Source organism: Parus major, chromosome 5, assembly GCF_001522545.3.
Source record: "Parus major isolate Abel chromosome 5, Parus_major1.1, whole genome shotgun sequence".
In the NCBI taxonomy this organism is placed as follows: Eukaryota; Metazoa; Chordata; class Aves; order Passeriformes; family Paridae; genus Parus; species Parus major.
Window position 1 is genome coordinate 2,688,452 of NC_031774.1, and position 23,897 is coordinate 2,712,348.

Sequence of the window (23,897 nt, forward strand, 5' to 3'; positions counted from 1 at the left end):
AAATCAAATATAAGTATTGGATCCCCTCTTGGCTTAGGTAAGAGCATATACCAAGGCCACATGCTACTTTTAGAGAGGGGCTTCACTCCCCCTCAGCAATGTTTACTAACAATCACTGAACCTTGAACCACAACTTTTTTTTTTTCAAACCTTATCATAGGTAGTGAAGAAACAAACTTCTAAGATGCCATTCACTCTCTGCTTTACTTTTACACGAGAACCTCCCAAAAATCCCCCCCAATGATTCATAGAAAAAAAAATCTTATAATCTGTTGTTGTAAAAATTATTTTCAACTTATGATAAAGTTGCTTATTATTTACAGTACAGGTTTTGTGTTTCATGGGTTTGTTGTTTCTTTTTTTTTAAAGAGCATATTCAAACAGCTCCAGGTCAGTCATAATTATTAGAGGGTTTGCCAGCATTTATATTCACAATATAACCAATATTTTTAAAAGAAACAGAAGCTAAATCCAACTTCATCTCTAACAACAAAGTTGTCAGTGACACAACTGACTTAAATTAATCTTGAGAGATCATTTTAGTAATTGATGTGCTATGCAAGTTACATTTCTCCTCTGCAGTAGTTTTCAAAGACAAGCAAATAAATTACAACTTCTGTTCCTCAAAAGCAATTCAAACTTTTCAGAACTAAGAGTATCAGGAACTATATTCATTTTATAACTTAAAAATGGAATTAAATAAGAAATGAATCAGAAGGAGGGTCTGGTAAAGCGGGGGTTAGCAGCTTCTTCTAAGCAGCAACCAATAGGATGAAAAGAAATTATCCCAAGTTATGTCAAGGAAGGCTTTTATTGGATATGAAGAATATTTTCCTCCCCAAAAGCGTTGTCAAGCACCGGAACCGGCTGCTCAGGGAGGTGGTTGAGTCACCATGCCTGGAGGTGTTTAAAAGACGTGTCAATGTGGCACTTAAAACATGGTTTAGTGGTGAACTTGGCAGTGTTTGATTTAATGCTTGGAACCAATGATCTTAGAAATCTTTTGCAACCTAAATTATTCTTTTTTGCAACCTAAATGATTCTATGATTTTAACTGCCTTCTGAGAATCAGCAACCCTTCCACAAGGGAAAAAAAAAGACAACAAATACAGAAGTACATGAAAACTGGATTAATGCTGTATGTTTATGTAGTAAGAAAGTTCTAGGCCAGTTTAATATGGGACCAGAGGGAATACCTGTTGTAAACTATACAATACCCACAGCAACAAAAATAAAGAATTGGTAAAAACCTTCTGGTATAAGAAACAAATATTCCACAAATATTTGACCTCAGGTGTCACAGCTCCTGACACAGCCTCAGATTTTGGAGGAATAACAGTGAAGGGTGCATTAACAGATTCTTTTTCATGGAAGTAATACAAGCACCTAATAATAATACTTTCCAACATTGATCCTAGATCTAAGCTCAGTGTCACTCTGCAATCTAAGTCTTTAGGCAAAATTGCTGATGATGGTAGCAAAGGAGACAACAAACTAAAAATCACAGGATTCAGGAGACCTTTTTAGGGAACAGGTAAACAGGAAGCTCTCCTGACATGAGAAGCAACTCAGGACAACAGGTCAAATCCCATGAACAATTTCTGCAAAGTGCAAGGGAATCCACACCTGTATGAAAACAAAAGGCCACAGCAGCCACAGCAAGATGCCAACTTGCTTGAACAGGGAAATACAAACTATGCCAAAGAGAAGAGGGGCAAGAGGAAGAAGCAAGGAGAAATACTGAGTTCTATTGCACTGGGCTGGAATCAAGAATACCTAAATCTGTCTGAAACAAAAAAACTGGAAAAGGATATGCCATGAAGACATGGAAGACTGAAGAATGGCACAGATGATCCGGTAATAAACTTCACTAAAAAGGCTGTGGCAATTAAAGCCTTTGCCTAAGTATTTACTGGTAAAATCTGCCCCAAATTCCCACTGTCACAGACTAGAAGGGAAATGGGCTAACACCACAGTACAGGAGGATGAAATGGTTATATGGAGCAGGTGGACATGTACACAGACATGTGATCAGATGGCACATACTGGAATGTATCAAGAAAATCAGCCAAGAGAGCTGGCTGATGTTCTCAGGAAGCTCCTTTGTCAGCTTTAAGGCAACTTCCTGATGGCTGTGACAAACTCAATGCCATGATAACTTCAAAAAATGTCAAGAAGGATCTTCCAGAGAACTACAGGCTGGCAGACCTTTCTTCATCATTATGGAATTTACACATAAAGTCCACATGAAAACTATTACCCAGCCCTTGAAGAGCAAGGTGAGAACAGAGAACAGATTCATTTAAGGTAAAACACTCCTGGATCAACCTCACTTATTTCTAAGACAAAGTAACTGGCTCTGTAGATAACAAGTAAACAGTATATTTATTTTAATTTTAATACAACTTTTGAGTTTTCACTTCTATTACCTTGGCAGGCAACATTAGAGCTATGAACAATTAATAGGCAAGAAGCTGGATTCAAGGTTGCAATGGATCGATGTGTGACTTGCACCTGAAAGTCTTGCAGAAGACAGCTCCCTTCCAGAGACAAAAACCCATCCAACCTGCCAGGGGATCAAATTTTGAGTGGAAAACACAAAAGTATTCCATAATTAAAGGCTTTACACAGCACATCTGAATGCAGAATTAATGCATAAACAATTTTATGTACCATAATTTTATCATGTATTTATCTATTTCTATTAAATGTGCAACACGAAATCATTGAGAAGCTTCCAGACTGGCACCCAAATACTAACATTTCTTCCTGTAGCAATGGTTACAGATTGGGGAGAACATGACATTTTTAGTTCTGCACACTTCCATTTTTCAATGTTTAATATCTTATTAATTATGATAATTAAAAATGGAAACGTATTCCTTTGAAAGCAAGAAATTCCCCTGATTATACAATGAGATTCAGTTCTTGTTTTAAGCCATGAAATCATTGCACAAAAGGAGTATTGAGTTTTAAGTTTTTAAAATTCAATAACATTTTAAAATTCATAATTCTTGCTACAATAGATCTGAATTTATAATAAACTAGTATCTCAAATAAAGGGCTATGAAAAAAGACATCAAATTAACATCAAAAGCCTACAGAGATTTCTTTTTCACTCCATTTTTTTATCTGCAAAATATCCAAGGAAACGGAACTCAAGGTTTTCTTCAGACATAGTTTTGGTGCCTTATCCATCAAGTATGTAACCATGCAAGGCAGAGAAACAAATGAGACCAAGAAAACCAATGTCTTCCATGTCTGCTGCTCTATTCTGCTAAATTCCCCATCAACCCAGAGAAGTCCAAATACCTGGAAAGAGCAAGAAGGAAATAAGCAGTGGATGTTTTCTACCTAGACTTGAGGAAAGCTTTCAACACCCTCTCACAATATCCTCATCAGCAAACTCAGGGAGTGTGGGCTGGAGGAGCAGCCCTTTCAGTGGATGCAGAAAAGGCTGACCAGCAGATCCCAGAGGGTTGTGACCAGTGGCACAGGGTCCAGCTGGAGTCCCTGGTCACTGCTGGTGTCCCCCAAGGTTCAATACTGGTTCCAGGATTGTTTAACTCTCTCATCAGTGACTTGGGCAAAGGGACAGATGCCCCCTCAGCAAGTTTGCTGATGACACAAAGATGGGAGAAGTGGCCAGAACCCCAGAGTGCTGTGCATCCCTTCAGAGGGACCTCCACAGGTTGGACAGATGCACAGGGAAGAACTGTCTCAAATTCAACAAAGGGAAATAAATGCAGGGTCCTGCAGCTGGAGAGGAACAGCCCCATGCAGCAGTACAGGCTGAGGAGTGACCTGCTGGAAAACAGCTTGGTGGAAAAGGAGCTGGGGGTCCTGGTGGATGACAAATTGTCCATGAGCCAGCAGTGTGCCCTGTGGGCAAGAAGGCCAAGGGTGTCCTGTGGTGCATTAGGGAGAGCATTGCCAGCAGGTCCAGGCTGGTGATCCTGCCCCTCTGCTCAGCCCTGGGGAGGCACATCTGGAGTGCTGGGCCCTGTCCTGGGCTCCACAGCACAGCAGAGACGAGGAGCTCCTGGAACAGATCCAGTGGAGGGTAACAAAGGTGATGAAGGGACTGGAGCATCTCTTATGAGGATGGACTGAGGGAGCTGGGTCTGCTCAGCCTCCAGAAGAGAGCACTGAGAGGAGACCCTGCCAGTGTCTGTCAGTATTTGGAGGGAGGTGTCAGAGGATGGAGCTGGGCTCTGCCCAGTGATGTCAAGAAACAGGACACAAAGCAATGGGCAGAAACTGATGCACAGCAAGTTCCACCAGAATATGAGTAAGAACTTCTTCCCTGTGCAGGTGGCACTGGAACAGATTGTCCAGAGAGGGTGTGGAGTCTCCTCACTGGAGAGATTTCAGAACCATCTGGACACAATCCTGTGCAATGACCCTGCATGAGCAGGGAGGTTGGCAGATGACCCACTGTGGTGCCTTCCAACCTGACCTGTTCTGTGATTCTGTGGAATTTTCTATCACAAGAATGACTTGAGGCTTCTCTTCTACTTTGTTCTATACAGCAAATATTACAACCAGCTCAAAGTCTGGTTTTACGACCAGTCATGTATTTTCTCATTATTACCATCCATTTTAGCTAATATTATTGTTAATCTATTTGAATGTTTATAATGGGTTATTTAGAAGGCTAAAAAGGAAACTATTTTGAGTTTTTGGGAAATCTAAATATTTTTCATGGCACAGTATGCTTTCCAAACAGGCAGAAGTAAGATCATTTGAAGTACACAAGTCATACACCACAACACAGAAATTCTACCTTAAGCACACTGTAAAAATAGACCCATTTGTGGGGTTCCCCCTCAGTACCATGATAAAGAATACCACAATAGCATTAACCTTTGTATTCAGCCTTTCCTTAGCTGCTGGTATTGACGTATATAGTTTTAAGGATGTAAATTTCTGCATAAAAAAGTTTGACCTTACATACCCAAATTTTGTTAGCCTGAAATAAGAAGTTGCCCTTTTCACTACTGAAGCAGTATCCAAGATGGTCAGTTCACTCAACTAAAATGAGATTTGCTGCAACATAAAACTCAACAAAGTGACAGTATTGATTATTCAAAAGTTCCACACATTTTTGGTCCTGCTAGTTGGAAAAGTAAAAAATTACACATTCAATTCTCTCGTGACACATAATTTTTACTTATTTGTCAAAAATTAATTTGAATTATTTATTTTTAGAATATGAAAATGTACTAGCATAATTTAATGCATTATCAGTTTTTTTGGCTTAAACACTACTAAATTGTGGGAGCTGAGCTGCCTAAAGACCTTGGGAAATTGGCTTGTAGTCAGCCAGACCCACACTTAATTTAGGGTGAGCAAGATTCCTGCATCACTGCTCCATGGGAGAAAATATCTTAATAGAGTTTCCTTAGTAAGGTTCCAGTTCTAGAAAGTTCACAGTTCTCTTTACTCCCATTGGTTGTGCTGCCCCTGTCATGTTTTACATATTCCTCATCCCTGCTTTCTATTGGATCCTCACCCTCAGGTTCCACCCTTTACCCTACTCTATAAATACATCCTACCTACCCCATTTTGGGGTCTTTTGACGTGTCCCATTGTGTGGTTCAGCTTTTACTCTGCTATTTTCGTCATTAAACCCTTTTCCTTTTCAGACTACTCCATCAACCTGTCCTTTTATTTAACACCAACATATCTTTGGCCACCCTGGTGGCAGGTCAGACCATCACACTAAATACCAGAAGGTCCTATCTTAATATTGCATTCACTAGGTGCTAACATCCACTGAAAAGCAGATTTCAGAATGGACTGAATCCACTGAAATGCTGGATGCCACACACCACTCCAGCCTTATCTAGATTGTACTGCAAGGAACCAAAACTCATTCTAATACTCAGCCACGTGAATGAGATTTTTGTCCTGCCTTTTTCTGCTAATTACTCTGTTCATTAGGAAGAGATGGTAGTCATGAATAAACTAGTACCTTAAACTGATAGAAGATAATGCCAGTACATGTCATCCTAAAAGGTGGGCAGCGACAATGCAGCAGTGGATTTAACCTGCCCTGACACAGAAAATTTGGGGGTTTTAGCAGCTGTCCTCCAAGCTTTGCAAAAGTATTTTTTAGTTTTTTGGAGAGGCAAAGATGCTGGTTTTCAGGGGAAAAAAACCAAAAAGGTGGTTTCCCACTGAAGGCTTGGGGGAAAGGAGTGCTCCTTACCTTCCTCTTTCCTTTCCCAGCCAGGCAGGTGGCATAGATCATCTTAAAGTTGAACAGCCAATCTAGATATCATTATCAGAAAGAATTTGGTTCTGTTTTTCTAATTTATATTTAAATATTTAAATTGCAGCAGCCTCTGTTTTCTCATGACCACAGTAGGACTGGCAGTATAAACAGTATCAATAATACAGATTGTGCTGCTGAGATATGACACTTGTATTATTTCTTATAAATCTGTGTGTGTCAAGGCCACTTAGTAGTCAATATTGGTCTCAAACCTTTGCACCGTTCAGAGGTGACAATGCCACAGGCAATTTCCATTCCAAATTACTTTTTTTTTTTCCACTGAGGTTTCACACAGAAATTCTCTGAAATCTCTCTATCCAAATCTTTGTTTCTTGATCAAGCTAAGTTGATGAATTTATCAGGCATCCAAATACAAAGCAGCAATTAACTGCCTGATTTTGCTTTCAGTCCTTTCAATATTCTGTACAATACTTGGCACAGCTGAGTCACAAAGACTAAAATCAAATTAAAATGCAAATTATGTTTATTATCATGACAAGAAAAAAATAGAATTATGTAGTCAAAGTATTTCATTTTTATGGTCTATGTCACCTATATGCATAATCCTAATGCATCTAAGAATAACAGTATTTGAAGCCCAATGACTCAATCATAAAAATAATCTGAATTTCTCTGTACATTTTTATATTTCATAGTGAAGTGTGAAGCTCAGTTCTGATACAAAAATGTGTTTACAAATATTTTCATTTAGTTACCTGTTTTGCTTTTCATCAAAGTAGAAAAAATAAGATTATGAATCAGAGACTGTCAGCTTTTTTTTGTTTAATTTAGCCACTTAGTAAATTATGTTTATCTTAATTACTAACAAGTCTTGACCTTTTCTTAGTAAGTGACAAGTATCTTTTTGTCTACACATTTATGTAATTTCCATCTTCACTGAAAACTGCTAGTGTCTTCTATCCTCAACAATTATCATCTATCTACTGATGAAATAAACTTTCATCTGTATTGTTTGATACAAGAAGGGGTATTTTAATACAGTTTATGCCAGCTTGATTTGTGCAGAGAGCCTTAATGTAAATGTAAATGCCCCATTGTAAATGTGACCAAAAATTAGCTAAATATACAGCCTAGTACAAACTTGCTATGGAATATGAAAATACTGTCCTTTTATCAAGACAAGAAAGATCTGTAGACAACCATCTACCAGGTACAAAAACCTTCTGATTAGAAATTATTACATTCCCCTCCTCCTTCTCATCAGGAGGAGTTCTGTTATTATGAGAAACTAAATTTTAGGGAATATATTATCCTGTATCATTATTCTTTATGAAACACCAATTATTTTTTAAAAATCTAACTGCAAGTTCTTGTTACTGTAATGAAAATATACCCAGACCTCTACTGTTCATCTGAAAAAAAAAATTTAACTGTTTATAAAATATATTTCTAAATATTTTTGAAACATACTTTATAAAATGCTAATAATTAGAATTTAAGTTCTACAATCATTTACATGCATTTTAGTAATGAGATGGTTACAAAAGCAATATAAAAATCCTTAAGTCATCTGAACACCCATAAGAAATTTTATCATCAAAATCAAGAAGGAAAAGTGAAGTGAAGGAAAGAAAAGCTGATGTCTCCTTAACAGATAATAAAAGTTCAAAGATTATTTCAGTATGATAATTATTTACTTGATGGGTATTGAAACATTTTTTCCTTTTAGAAAAAAAAATCTACAACCCAAACTAAGCTTCAAAGCTTAATTCTTAGAAATACTCTTTGTTTAAAACAGTAAACTTTAAAGATATTCTGAGCACTTTTACACCACACTGACATAGATGAATTTTAAAAAGAGTAAGAATATAATTAACATGTCTGAAACTACTACTGATTAAAGTAACACTTGATATTGCATTCCATGAAATTGAGCTAACAGGTCCTTAAAAATAAATTAAGGATCTGGACATTTGTATTAAAAAGGAATTCAAATCACCCACATTCAGCTCCATCTCCTTAACCAATACATAGATGGGTTTGCACTTGTTTGAAATTATTTCAGAAGCTTCTTATCCCTCTCTATCAACTTAAATGACGGTCCTCTCATTCTGTAAGGAGTTAGCATTTTAGAATATTCCTAGAAACACTGATGGAAAACTGTGATAGAAGAAAGCCAACACAGCTGGCCAACACAGCCAACAGGAGTGTCTTTGTTTCTTGATCTGCATCTATGGTCTAAAAGGTGCAGCTTCTTCAGCCAGAAAGGAATTAAGGTTAATTAACCTACACTTCCATTGTCTAAGGATGTCAAAAGTTGTCTAAGATAATTCATATCCATGAGTAGATGGATCATACTAATTGTCTGATATGTCTGAAGGCATCCTGAGATCTTTTCCAATGGGAATGTTTTTAATATTGTGTCACAGTTTGGGAATGGTACTCCCTGGTGTTCCAAACCACGTCCCCTTCTGCCACTCCCTCCCTCTGCAGTGGGGTGGAAAGGAGAACTGGAGGCACAAAAAATAAAATTCACAGGTTGAGATAAAAACAATTTACTAGAAACAGCAAATTAAATAAGAAAGCAAACAGCAATAGCAGAATATTAATAACAGGGCATACAAGAGAGGTGAACAATTCACACACAAGCGCTCACCATGAGGAACTGAACACTATCCTGACCACCCATCCACACCCAGCACAACTGGAGGAGACACCTTCCCCCCCCAGCCCCTGCCCATGATGTGGTGTGGTACAGAATAACATCCTGGCCATGCCCCTCATGGCTACTGCAAAAATTAACCATCCTGGTTAACCAAGATATATTGTAAGAGAAACTGCCTAAACCAAAACTAAATTCAAAACTGATAAATGTCAGTTAGCCACAAAATGCTAAACTTCATTTAATGTAGAATATATCTCTTCTAGGATCTTCCTACTAAAATAATATGATTAAGCAGTTTATTCAAGAGCACTCAGATCAAAATTACATCACTTTGATTTCCTAACTTGTAAAAGGGATGTCCTGCCTGATTTGTTTGTAAATTTTATTAAATCTAGAGAACTGATTAGTATTTAATCCTTGTCCAAATGTATCTACAGCTATAGAAAAGCTTTACTGGCAATGTCATCATAACCACAAGCCTTGAAATTAATACTATCATGTATATAAAGGCCATATTCCATCACAGTGTCTTGAAATACACTTTACTACTTCTAGATCTAAACAGTGCTTAAATTATTACAATTATTATTTTAATTATAGTGCAATTATATCCCACCAGTGAGATGGGGTAATTAAGGTTCCTTTAGAAGATTCTCTGGGGTCGATGAGGGGGCAATAGGAAGGAGGGAGGGAGGGAGGGAGGGAAGGAGGAAGTTCACCACCATGGATCCAGCTACAAGACTTGATTGTTGAAATTCAGATGTGTGTTGGTTGAAATGATGGTCCCTGTCTTGATCTGTCATGGTGGGGGAAGCCCATGAAACAGAGTTCAACAGGTTAATACATGTTCAGGTTGAGGTGGGAATGCCCAAGTACCTCCCCTGGGGGTTGTTCCAACACTGTGGATCATGCACAGTCCTCTGATGGAATCCCACAGAAACGAATCTGGGGGTGTTCTGGTGGTCACTGATGGCCACAGATGCCGTCTGTCCCTTAACTTGGGGTGATCTTGGTTGACTGGTGATATGTGTATGAGCAGTTGCTTCCTTTTCTAGTTTGCCACAGTGGGAATTTTTGTCTGGATGCATTAACCAGGATGTGCTAACCAGATCTCACCTCCACCAGGCCTGGAATTAGTGCCTTCCTGTCAAAAATCCCTCCCTTCTGTGCTTATCTCAAGTTCCTGCTGTGGTGGCTCTGTGGCTTTGACACTGTTTGAGACAGGCAGCTCTACCCTTTAAGTTATTTTAAGTGCAAATGAGGACTTGTCTATTATGTAACCAGTATATGAAAAGTAAACTCAACTAATACTGGAAATGGTCTGTAGTCATCCCAACACAAAGTGGTAGAGAAACACTTTCTGAACTTGAACTTACTAGACTACAGGCTACAGGTAAAGATTTTGCAGCCCACGCAATGAATCAAAATCCATTAAATCTGCGATGAAAAGAAAATTAAGATGTGCACATACAAATTATTCAATTACAGTTTCAAACAATGTAATGTTGGAGTGAAATTTCTGTAATTATGCTATGTAAGAGAAGCCTGATACTCAAATCAGCATCAGTTAGGTTGGAAAAAACCTTTAAGATGGAGTCCAACCATTAGCTCAGCACAGCCAAGTTCACCACTAAACCACGTCACAAATTCCTCCAGGCATGATGAGTTCACCACCTCATTGGTGGAATGGACAGCTCATTTCAGTGCTTGACAGCTCTTTCCACGACAAAATTTTTCCTAATATCAAATCTAAACCTCTGCTGGTGCAGCTTGAGGCTCTTTACACTTGTCCTATGGTTATTACCTGGGAAAACAGACTGACACTCACCTGTGTACAACCTTCTTTCAGACAGTTGTAGAAAGGAAGAAGGTCTTCTCTTAGTCTCCTTTTCTCTAGGCTGAACCCCCATCTCTCTTAGCCACCCCTCATAGGACTTCCTCTCCAGATCCCTCCCCAGCTCCATCCCCTTCTCTGGACATGATTCATCACCTCAATGTCCTTCTTGTAGTGAGGGGCCCAAAACTGTGCTGAGGTGCAGCTTCATCAGTGCCAGATGTGGCAGGACAATCACTTCCAGGTCCTGCTGACCACACAATTTCTGGATGTGCAACCAGCACTGGAGCCAAGGCTGAACACTAAGAACTCTGCCCCTCGTAACAGGAGATCAAAGAACTACTCCCTTCCTAAGAAAATCAAAAACTGGAAGAGACTGAACTAAAAAACCTTTATGTTCTTATTAACTACCACCACTGCTTGATTTGCCCAGCTGCTGGCCAAGCCCTAAGTGTGTTTTTAGTTTTGTTCCTTTTGTGTTTGTTTGCTTAATGTGTTTTGTTGTTGGGTGCTAGTGTTTTTGGTGTCCCACAGGTGCTTTGTGGGGAGCTTGGGTTTTCCATTGTGTATGTTTTAGAAACATTCTAAGTTCCTAATCAAAGTTTCATTTTCAAAAGGGGCAGTTGTGAGGAGACCCCGCCCAGGGATGCAAAGATATAGTTTCAGATAAGCATTGATAAAGGGAAGGGCATGGCTTTAAAGCCAGGGAAGTGCAAACTCCATCCCTCTGCCCCAGGGGATGTGCCCTGTGAGCTCAGGAAGAGTTGTCCCACCCCAGACCCTCGTGGGGTGGCAGCCCAGGGTGTTGGGATTGCGTTTGAGCCTCTGGGGTTTCTCCCTTGCTGTGTCCCTATTAAACTCTGACCTTAAACTGTCCCATAAAACCCAACCCCTGCTCCTGTTTGGGGCTCTCTCTCTGGATCTGAGTTTGTTCCTGTGATGAATAAATGGTTTCCTGAGCAGAAGCCCATCTTGTTGGAGTCCCATGCTGGTCCCCAGTAACTGCAGCCTCCCTGGACATGATCCTGCAGTCCCAGAATGATACACCCCAGAACACACAATGCACAGCTGATCTATCACGTTTTTTCTGCAAACTTAGTGTAACACTGAAAGCAAAATCCACAAGCACCCTCACACCTCAAAATCACTTTCAAACTGTAACAAAATGGTATTTAAATTGTATGAGGAATTCTACACTATTTATCCATACTTTCAGGTTACAATTTCTTATTCTGCTCAGAGAATTACAAAGCATGTATTTTTTCCTCTACATTGGCTTTGCATGAGTTTCTCATACTTAAAATTTTCCATGATATTGATTAATTAATAACAGATTTCAGCCACCTCTCTACCCTCTTCCTTTCAGTGGGTGTGAAAGGGTTTACTTGTAATATATATTGCTACTGACTGAATTTTATCTTGTTCTCCTGGATTCTCAGCAGCAATTCCCAAGTTAGTGGCTTCCCCAGAAAGCACGTCAAAGGATTCCCACCCACACACTGAATATCTAACAGACCCTGACCCATTTTCTCCTTATTAAAGCAGCACTACATATTTTTAAAAATAAAAATAATAAACAGCAAAACTAAATGAATGTGAGAGCTGCAGCTGGAACTCTATCCTCTTCAGATTTCTGATAAAATTGCTACCAAAAAATAGAGACACATTTAAAATACAAACATCAAATGTATTTTTCCTCAGTTTTCTCCTCCAGTGACTTATTACTGCAGCTATCATTCAGTTAAATACATGGAGGATTTCATTTATAAGTTCTGAATATAGAAAAATTCCTTCATTTAGCCATATTTATCTCCTCTTGCCACAATATCTTTGGGCACATTTCACAGAATCACAGAATTGTTAGGGTTAGACGGACCTCTGGAGATTTAATTATTAAGTTCTGAATATACAACTTATATAGCTTAATTTAGCCATATTTATCTCCTCTTCCCACAATACCTTTGGGCATATTTCACAGAATTGTTAGGGTTGGAGGGACCTCTGGAGATCATCCAGTTCAACTGCCCTGCCAAGACAGGAAGCAGGTGTTAACAGGAACTCATCCATGCATATTTTGAATGTCTCCAGAGGGAGATTCCAAGACTTCCCTGAGCAATCTGTTGCAGTGCTCTGCCACCCTTAACACAAAGAAGTTCTTCCTCATGTTGAGGTGGAACCTTCTGTGGTTTAGTTTATGGCCATTGGTCCTTGTCTGGTCACTGGCCACCACTGAAAAATCTGGCACCACCCTCCTCACACCTGCATTTTTACATGCATTGATGAAATCACCTCTCAGTCTTCCCTAGACCTCACAGGCCCAGCTCCCACTGTCTTTCCTGGGCACCTGGGCTGTTATCACAGGTATCATCAGCAAAGCACCTACTACCTCCACAAATGGCTGATTGTTTTGACTCATTCACCACTAACATTTTAGTCCCTCACACAACCTGTGTGAAACTTCATATGACTGGTGATTGCCCAGCTCTCTAATTTGTCCAGGTTTCTCTGCAGAGCCTCTCTGCCTTCCAGGGAATCAGCAACTCCTTCCAGTTTCGCATCATCTGCAAAATTATTTAGTATCCTGTCGAGTCCTGCACCAAGCCCTTCACCAAGATGCTGAAGACCAGAGGGCCGAAGATGGAGCCCTGTGGAGCCCCTCTATTGACCATTCTCCAGTCTGATGTCACCCTATTCAGTGTAGCTCCTTGTCCCCAACCTGTGAGCCTGTTGTGCTCACACACTGCACAATGGTGTGTTTATCCAGCTGTGGAATGGGCATTTTGTCCAGAGGAATATGGTAAGAGACAGAATCAAAAACTTTTCTGAATTCCAAAAAGATTACATTAAAAAACAAAGCCATATCGTGAATATCAGAACTATAGGATTTTACTAAGATTATTGTCATCTAACCAGAATAAGCAATAACAATTAACACATGTGGTATTCTGGTTCAAGTAGGAAAAAAATAACAACAGAAAATTCAGTTGGAGTATGACTTTCTGTTTTCCCATTGCATTCACAGTCTCAGACAGTGGAAATCAGGTTTTAATGGTTATGATGCACAACAGCCTCTTCCCCAACTCTGTATACCACCTCCAAAGCAAAAGAACCACTTCAGCAAGTCAAATAACCTCTCCCTAAACAGCAATGCTAAACAGAAGATGTAGGGAAAAACCTAGAACAGAAAAAAGTGGAGGATGTTTATCCTTCTGTATTGCAGTTGTTCAGTGAGGTACATCTAAGGCTGTGCTTCTTACAGAAGGGATAGCTCTACATTTCTCTTAGACTGCAACTGCATGCTGCCACTGCCATTTTTAAGATAGTACAACTATTTCTGTGGCTCCCTGGTCAGCCAGGCAACTGTTTAATCTGAGAATAGACCTGACCAGATACAGATGTCAACTGGATGAATTTCCTGAGCTTTTGATGCCCACACAGATTTGAATTGAACTGATACAAGGCTTATTTCTAACACAGTATAGAAAATAGACAATAAAATCCCATAATTTTAGACCACCTATCTTTTAATGAATACTGAAAAAAAATCCATTTATGAAAGTTCCATATCTCAGAAGTAAATCCCTTATACTCAACTGATTTGTAAGCAGACACTAGCGTTACCTGTTTATAAATTACATCCTTATACCTCCTTTCTCCTTTTAATTTGACAATGGTTTATGCAACTGACTTCCCAGGGAAACCAGATTAATAATTACCACATACAGAACATTCTTTTACCATAAATTTTAACATAAACTACTGTAAGAAAAGATAATATTTATGTTATGGAAAAGGACTGACCTGTTCTTTCTAATAGGAAAGACAGCAAATGAAGAAAAACACCAGAGCAAATGAGAATATGGCTCTGTATCCTACAATACATATCCAGGTGATGCAGTCATCTTTCAATGATTGAGACTTTTCACCAACAACACTATGTTATTTAAGGATCCACTTCATTCTAAGGATAATTTGCATCCACAAATGTAGACACCACCATCAAAAATAAGAACTAGGAGACCTCCTTTGTCTCTCAAACCATAATAAGTTACATCAACTGCTATACAAAGTTCACCTTTTCTAAACAAGCAGAAAATTATTGATGTCAATTATTGGCAGAGGAGCAGCCAGCACAAAATCTCTTCATCTATCTGGAAAATAAACTTTTCACATCCAGGTTTGCACAGGATACTTTCAGATAAACTTACATTGATTCAGACTGTTCATTGTTGTTTTATGCTGTGTGAATGTTTCTAAAAGACTGGTTTTTTTCTATGACACAAAGAACAGAAAACTTTACAACTCCCCTGACATTTGGCAGAACGTGTTTGCAGGTTTAGTTTAAAAGAAAATGGACTTTCCTTGACAATATTCTTCAGAGCATTCTGTCAAAAAGAGCATTCTCTGGAGAAATAACAGTAAAGAGAGGAATTCCACAAATTTTTAAGTATACATTGCATGTCACTTCAGCCCAAAAAGAACTGAAAATTTAGAGAAATATATGTAAGTGGTCTTGCAGAGTAGAAACTTAGCTATGCTATCTTGACACATGCTTGCATTTCTCCCACTGGCTCTCTGTCAAACATTCATGAAGACAGGAATGCACAGTCTAGCCTTTTATCTTAGAAAAGTTGAGGAACACCTTCTGCATTTCTTGAGTATTACTGCTGCCTTAGAACTTTGTTTTATGTGGGAAAACATGACTGAACAACCAGGTGTTTTTTCATCCTCCTCTTCCAGATTTCTTCTTACTAGAAATAATTGCTTTTATTCATGTCAAAGCTCTTTTGAAATAATGTTTTCAACCTGACAGAGAGTATTATCTCCTCACTACCTTACATAAATTTCTTAAGTCTTGATTACTTTGTATTATTTTATTTTGTATCTACATATTTTTACTTCTTGGTCAGATGTGAAAATTCAGCTTTCTGAACAGCTCATATTCAACTCTATAAATTCCACACTTCTGCATGAATGCACTGATGTTCTGACTGGGTTCCTCCTTGAATTAAATAAACTTTGCATAACTAAAAAAGATGTAAAAATCTGCACTTAGCAATTGTTCATTTAGGAAATTCAGCACCCTTATTTAAAAAGAAAATTGAAGTATAAGCTATACACAGAAATCGTAGCTTATTAAATTGTTCAGTAGTTTCTGAAGCCAGTGGCAAAACACTTAGCAACCCTAATAATGAATTACAATTATTTTGGGGTATTTTAATTAAAATATTCATAATCCATATTTAAGTTACCTAATTATTTTAAAACATATTATTCCATCATTTTTTGTGAAATAAGTATCACAAAGATATGTTTTTGTAGTACTCTGCAATCAGAATCATCTCAAGGCAAGCAGAACACGTGAATCTTTTTTAAATCTATTTTTAAATATAAAATTAACTACTTGCACGCTTAAAATTAAAACTACAGAATACACATTTAACTCCAAAAACCTAAGAAGCAGCTGCATGCAAATACTCATAAACAAACTGAACTGGATCTCCTGTTCAACAGGGTACATACAGCATAGAATGCTATTCTACAATAAGATATTAAAAACCATAGAAATACATTAAATTACGTATAAAATACCTGAGTACCAACCTTATTTCAACCATATGTAAGACAGGAGGAGACAACTTACGGGTAAGCTTCTGCAAGCTGCTGAGCTATTTTATAAGCTGTGGGATCCCTGTCTAGTGCATACACAGTGATGTTGTTGGCTTTCTCCAGAAGAGCTGTTGTGTGACCACCAGCTCCAAACGTCATATCAAGGAAGCGCTGTTGAGTGAAAACACAAACACTTTTTACCTTACAGCAGTGATAAACTGATGGTTGATTTAAAACTTATTTTTATAATCCTCCTCATGTACTAGAGGAAAATTTAACACTGCCTTTTTTGGAAGTATTTTTTGTATTTTGTGCAGAATTGCAATTATGTCGGAATAATCTTTTACCAGCCCCCTCCCTCCCTCAAAAAAAAAAGCCAAACGAAAAACAAACACCCACAAACAAACAAACAAAAACACCAAACTAAACAACACCAAAACAAAAAAAAAATCATTGTCTCATATTTGGGAAGGGTGGTATCAAACTTGATATTGAGATAAAGTGACTGGAAAAGGCTGCTGACTCCCAGCCACATCATGGAGGAGGAATGTCTGGAGTAAATAGTTTATCTGCAAAGACAGGAGACTAAGAACTGAGCAGGTTCCAATTGGTCCCAGCTTGAGTGAGAAAGGAACAAGAAGAAAGGCAGCTGAGACTGTGGAAAGGTGAGGACTGCTCTCCTGACAGCTCTGCAGTTTCTGTAGATTCGTTCTAGAGAGGTTTCTGTGTCAGCATCTGTATATCCAACAGGCTGACCAGGCTTTTCTCCTGAGACCTTCCAAAGAAACAGTGACTTGGGACACAGCCAGCTTGGATCAGGACAGGTTGGGCTCCAAAATCAGTAGAACTTCATGCTGTGTCAAGTCTTCTTTCATCTATAAAAGAGCAGTAGTGCTTCTAGGAGCTGCCCTATGCCCCTTCTTCCTTTGGCCTGACAACATTGGTACTTGACTGATTAAAATTCAGGAACTATTTTTGTTGACAGAAATACCTGTCTCTTCACTTAGCAATGCAGTGCTTGTACAACTGCAATTCCACTTAGGAAATACTTTCTTTTCAAATTACTAAGTAACTATCTATAATTCCATAGTCTAGGGAAAGCATACTGGAGCAGAGAAAGAAAAGGATTTTTATTGCTTTTTTAGACAATGTATCTGAACCAAAGTACAAAACGTGAATTACTCTCTGCATCTTGGTATTCCATAGGTCTTTTCTCTCAGTTGATTGAACTGACCTCTGTTGACTGGGGGAAATTCAAACTAAACTCAATAAACAAATTCTCCATTTACTTCCATATAAATATCTGCATGGGGGCTTTTTCCCACTTCTCAGATTATCTTTTATGTGAAACAGGTTTTGAAGACTACTTATGAAGCTACAGTTATATTAAATAGAAATTAATACAAACTAAACTTATTCTCACAAATTATACATCCCAAGGGTAAGCACCTTTTAAGTGAAATTTTTCAGTTTAACTCTTTAAAGAACTAAGATTCAACCAAAAATTGCTTTGGATAAGAACAGAAATTCAAAAGCAATGAAGACCTGAACATTTTTCAAGAAACATTTTTCAGAAAACATAAAGACTTACATATGAAAATCCTCTAAAAAATAAAAAAAAACCCAAAACCAAACACCAAAAGAAACAAAAAAATCACATTTATAATACACAGACTAATAATATAACTCTGCTTGGGATAAAAGTAAGAGCAAATATCTTTTAAGATCTTTAGGCTGCGTTATTTAACACAATTTCTTTGTGCTATACTATCATGTTTCCTAAACTTATGCTCTAGAAGTGAAAGTTACCTACAATATTTTACAAAGTTAATGAAGGAAACAGAATTTAGTTGGGTGATCACCCAATATTAAATGGCATAACTCATATGAAAAAATAAAGCACTGACCCAGAATTTTTTTGTAAGCAGTATCTAGAAGACAAAATTATGTTACAAAGGTCACACCATCCATGATATATAAAAGCTCCCACAATCTATTTAAGCATTCTGATTTATCTTCCACCCTAACAAAAACAAAAGTATACTCACTGAAACCAATTTATAAACACAAAACTGAAACAGTTAAAAAACGTGTTTCTTTTACACAACTGAACATAAGAATTTAGCTAGACTGTAAATAAACCTGCATATGCTGAAAATTCCAAGCATGTTCTAAGTTCTCACATGCCACTAAGATTCAGAGAAGCTCCCTTATGACAAAGATTCCAATCCATTTAGGTTTTCTTTGCATTGTACTGTTACTTCCACTACGCCCATAAAAATCCATAAAAACAACTGGCTATTGAGTGGGATATTAAACTAATTAGCTACTTTTTTATTATCTCTCTTCAATGAAAATTATTAATATAAAAATGTAATTTTTCACTCTGCATTTAGCTTAGAAACTTGCAAAAATGAACATGAATTCTAGAAAACATACAAATCCTCCTAAATTACTTTTAAAATTTCCAGGGTATATCTGTTATGCTTTGATTTCCACTCAAGTTATTTCCATTTCATCTTTACCAGCAATAATGTACATAAGCAATAAACAGACCTCTAACTTTTATATTCTAGTTCTGTAGGCAAATCCATTTAGAAAAATCCCTTTAGAAATATGTGGAGGAGCAACAGAAAATTAAAACCACCTTTTTCTTTTTACTGCATAAGATTAACCCACTCAGAAATGCACTCAAAAAACTTAATCACAGGAGTCCCAAGTGTGATTTAGGATTGCACTTATTCTACAGCAACACATTACAGTCAAAACCAATCTAAATTACATCATAATTCCTCTTGGAGAAAAAAAAATAAAAATTAATCAGCATGAGTCACGTCTTGATGGTTGGTTTTGGTTGTTTTGTTTTGTTTAAAAAACAAACAAATGCTCTTATTCTTTATCATAGCTAGAAAATTAGGATGAAAATTTTCAAAAACATCAGTACTGTCTTTCCTGAAACAGACTTATGATGCTGGCAGGAAGAATCATGGAGGATATAGGAAGCATCAGAAGAGCTACTTCTACCCTTAAAATACTTTGGAAAAATAATTTTATTCCACTTAAACTCATTAATAACATGAATTTCCAGAAAATAGTCTTTTCCCACTAATATGTTTAACTACTTGTTTATTTCTAGTATGCCTCTTTGTCTTCTAAACATCTAGACATCTAACATGTCTTCTTGGGTCATCTCCAGAAAGTACTGAACAGATTTGATCCTTATTTCACCAACACTTCTGTATTACAGAGAATGTCCTTTGTTTCATCACATTTGAACAGCAAAATATGGAAAGATAAATTAGGTACCTTTTTGCCAAATCCAGACAATTTTTCTTTATTAAGCAAAACCTCAGTAACCCTGAGGTTTTTATTTCCAGAAGAATTTTTGAAGATCTTATAGCTCATTCAAGAATACTTATGTTTTAACAGTTCCACCTTTCCTCATGGGTATCTCCTTCTGTTTTCATTCATTTTAAATTTGATAAAACTTTTAGGTTAACAAGCCCCTTATACATGCTGCTTATTAATACAGAAGATCTTAAAAATAAATCAAAAATACATACTAGCAATGCAAAGCAGAGGAAATAAAGGATAGGGGTAATTTTTCTGTGACATAGTGACAAACTCACAATATTGTGACAGCACTGAAAAGCAGCTTTAGTTCAGAATCCATGCAAGCACCTACTGTGAATGAACACATGCTCACTGAATTCCACTGCCCTTTCTGAAAGAACCAACACAGACCAAACAAACTTTTAAGCAACAGCAGACATGATATCTTTAATCTGAGAGCACTAGATACAGGAGATTACAGCTCTGATTCAATTCACATTCAATTCCTCATAATCTAGCTGTTCCACTCAAACATCTAGAACCTAAAAAAAAACCTATCACCTTAAGTTATCAAATAGAATCATTATGATATTAACATGACCATTTTGGAGCATTGATCAGATTTGAAATTAATCACTGTAACATCCTGCTTTATAATATACTTCTTTATATATTCCATCCATCTTTCATGTCTGAAATAAAAGATGCTTCACTTTTTTCTTCCTCTTTCTCTCTTGCCTACTGGTTTTTAATCAAATAAAATTAAATGACATTTTATCCTCCCAGTCCTATAAATACTGGAAAAGATTATTACATTAATTCTCCTGCAGTGACTCACCATTCCATTGTTATGATAGTCACATCAGAGTCCACTTGGGAATTTTATAATCAGTTTGTGACTGTATGTTTTAGAAACCATTTGGCTCTTTCATGACATACAGTAACAACAAACAGAAATTTCACAGCTTTCATTTTACAGCTAGCTCTAGTACAGTTAGAGAGACACAAAGAGTTTGAGTGTATCACTTTAGTATACAAGACTTTTTACTGAAAAGCTCTCATATAAATACCTTTTAAGCATTTCATTTTCCTATCACTGATCTATAATTCCACTATTGTTCCACATGTAATGAAGTTTACTCCACAACATTTAACAGTCTTTGTAATTGTTTTTCCTTTGCTGTGTAACAAAATGAGACTGCAGAACTTACACAACACTGAAACTCAAAAATGACACATAAATTCAAACTACATAATACTTATTTTAAAAAACTCACTATTCCAGTGTTTTATACTTTCCTCTTTCTTTTTTAAAGGCAGGAACTTTATACCCTTTTTTAAGTAATCTGATCTTTAGATGTACAACTTTATTTTCCCCTACTAACCTTAATTATTTCAAGAACTCCATCACATGATCTTTCAAAAAATGTTTTTTCTTCCTCTCACAACCCCGGTATTGTCTGAAAAAGGACTTCAACATATTGGACAACAGCTGCAAGGGACTTTGGCAAATTGTACAAAATATCTAAGACATACTGAGTTGGAACACAGGACATGAAGATTTATGCCAAACAATCTTCTATCCTGGGTATCAGTATTTCATGAGCAATCCCTCTCTTTTCCATTGCTGACCACGTGACAAACTCCTGCCATTTACCTTTTAGTCTAGACAAACTGTCTCACCTTGTTCACACTTACATAATAACAAAACATCATTAATATCATGATAAACTAGCACACATAAGGCATTTTCCTGACTCCTTCCAACACATAAAATTTCTTCTAAAAACAGAAAGATTGTTATTCTGGCAAAAAGTAACCTTACACTGAAAAATTATTTAATCAATCCCCAGTCCTATTTATCCATTTTTTCTGTTTACAAAAAAAAAAAAAAATTAAAAATCTAAATCATTGATAATGACCATCTTGCATGTCTTCAGCAAATGTAATCACCTAAACCATCTTACCTCCAAGTTCTCTGATTAAAAATAAAATAAAAATCAGCCTCAAAACAACCTTCCTGGAAAAAGCCGTTCCTTCCCCCAGTCCTGTTTTGCACTTCCTTCAATGATTTAATACACAACCACACAATTATTCCCCTCTGCTACCCTTGTATCCTGTTGTTGGCATTTGTTCCCTTCTTGTCTAAAGAAACTTTTCATTGAATGGCATCCATTCAAGTATAGCGAGCAGAACATTTTTGTGGTACTCCTTCCAAATTAAATGCTCGTAAGAATCGTCAAACTTAGAAGGTAATGAAGACAGCCTTCATGTCATGGAAAGAGACTTACACTATGTAAATTATATTGCATGATCTCTATATAATGTAAAACTCATTAAATTTTGCCATTTGCAGTCTTATGTGTTAAAATCAGTCCAGATGTAGTTTTTAGAGGAAAATGTTACTCAAAGCCTACTTAATAGCCAAAAAAAAGGAAAAAGAATCCTCCCTAATCAGTTACCTCTTTTACCTAATGGAAAAGACATACTTCCTGAGGTGGAAAAAAACAAGTAATGCTGTTTTCAGAATAGAGAAATAATACAAATGACAAGTTTAAAACACGAGCAGAAGAATAGAAAACAATATAGATGCCAAGTTTAAAACATGAGCAGAAGAAAAATTAACTTGCAAAAATCACACACTTTGCCAGTACCACATCAATACTATATATAACATTTTAACAGTGATACATGCCTAATGGAGGACTTTCCACCCAAAACTCAGTTTTACAAATGATAAACTAGAATCACAGAACTTTCCTGTGGGAGAAAGGAAATAGATCCACAAACCCTGCTGCAACAGCCGAGAACACAGCCCCACTACCTCACCATTCATATTTCATCTTCCACAAGATAAAAAAAAGAGATACAAAGAATTACAAAATTAGTATATTTTCAGTTTTATCAATTATGATGTTAGAATATTTTTAAGAAACTTGTGTAACATATTTGTTTTGAAAATGGCACTCCTTCCACTTTCTACAGGTTTGGGGAGAAAAAAAAAGCAACAAAACATACTAGAATTAAAAACTGAAGAACAGCTACCCAGCATCCAAGCTACACTGCCTAACATTTTAGCCCACTAGAAGAAAAGGAAACACCTGGAAACCACTGCCTGAAGAAAGAAAAATAAAATGGAGACTCTTTCATGTAATTGATACTCATGCAAATGTCAAAGTAACTATATTTTTTCTTAGAGTATTATTATACTGAATAGTCTAACAAAACTAAGTTCACAAAAATGAATGGTTACATGATGAGAACCTGGTTACATGATGAAATAGGTCCTGTAATACTTCTGTAATATTAAAACCACCGTCAACTAGTATATTCCAAGCCAATCAAAGCTAGATCACAGCAGTTCTCTCTGTTTTTACTCATCTTTCTCAGAGGGTTGTCAAGCCAACATTTTTCACAATAATAGATTTTTCACACTTGAAATGAGAGCTAATGTTTGCTTGAAAATGCAAAGAAGGTCAAAATACTAGGAAGTTTGTTAAAGCTAACAATAAATATTTATTACTGCATTGCCAGGCACTGTTGGCCTGTATCAATGTATTTATTCTGATTTTATTTGTATCTATTCCATCTTTTTGTGGGGGAAAAAAAATCCTGAGAACAGAAAAGTAATATAAACAAAATAATCAACACATTGCAAGATGCTTTTTTGCTACTTCATTCTTCTGGTGTTTCTATGATGAGTCATGTTCTCTAAACTTGTTGTCTGAATTTCTTTGTTATTAACAACAGAAAATGTTCATTGTCACAACACAACTTGTTTTCCACTTTGCTTTATTTTTCAAATATCAACTCTAAGTGCAATAAAATACATCTGACCTCTTGTTCAAACACCTTGAATTTTCTACAGCTTATTATTTTAAGACACTCAAATAATTAATATACACTAAGTAGAACAAGCTGAATTGAAGTGGGGAGCAATGACAACAAATTCTATAGGAATCTTTTTCTAGAAGTGATTTTTTTTTTCCCAAAAAAACAGCTGATCCGCTTTATCCTTTTATTACCACATCTTTCACAGTTAATCACTGCAGAAGTATGAATAGAGACATTTTAAAAATAGTTACTGTTGTCAGTGTTTGTTGAATGAAGAATATAGACTATTGTTTGGGCACATATTTTAAAGTCCACTGTGAGAAAAGGCCATCTCTTCAGAGTTCCACAGTATTTTGTTTTCCTTCTGCAAATCTCAAAAT

General features: G+C 36.8%; 1 protein-coding gene across 2 annotated transcripts in view; it reads right to left on the minus strand.

Moving 5' to 3' along the window:
• Positions 1-23,897, minus strand: part of METTL15 (methyltransferase like 15) — an 87,972-nt gene that overhangs the window by 32,648 nt on the left and 31,427 nt on the right. For both annotated transcript variants that reach the window (XM_015630431.3, XM_015630430.3), the window contains exon 3: positions 16,385-16,521. In XM_015630431.3, coding sequence (XP_015485917.1) covers positions 16,385-16,521 — 137 coding nt within the window. The remainder of the gene's footprint in view (positions 1-16,384; positions 16,522-23,897) is intronic.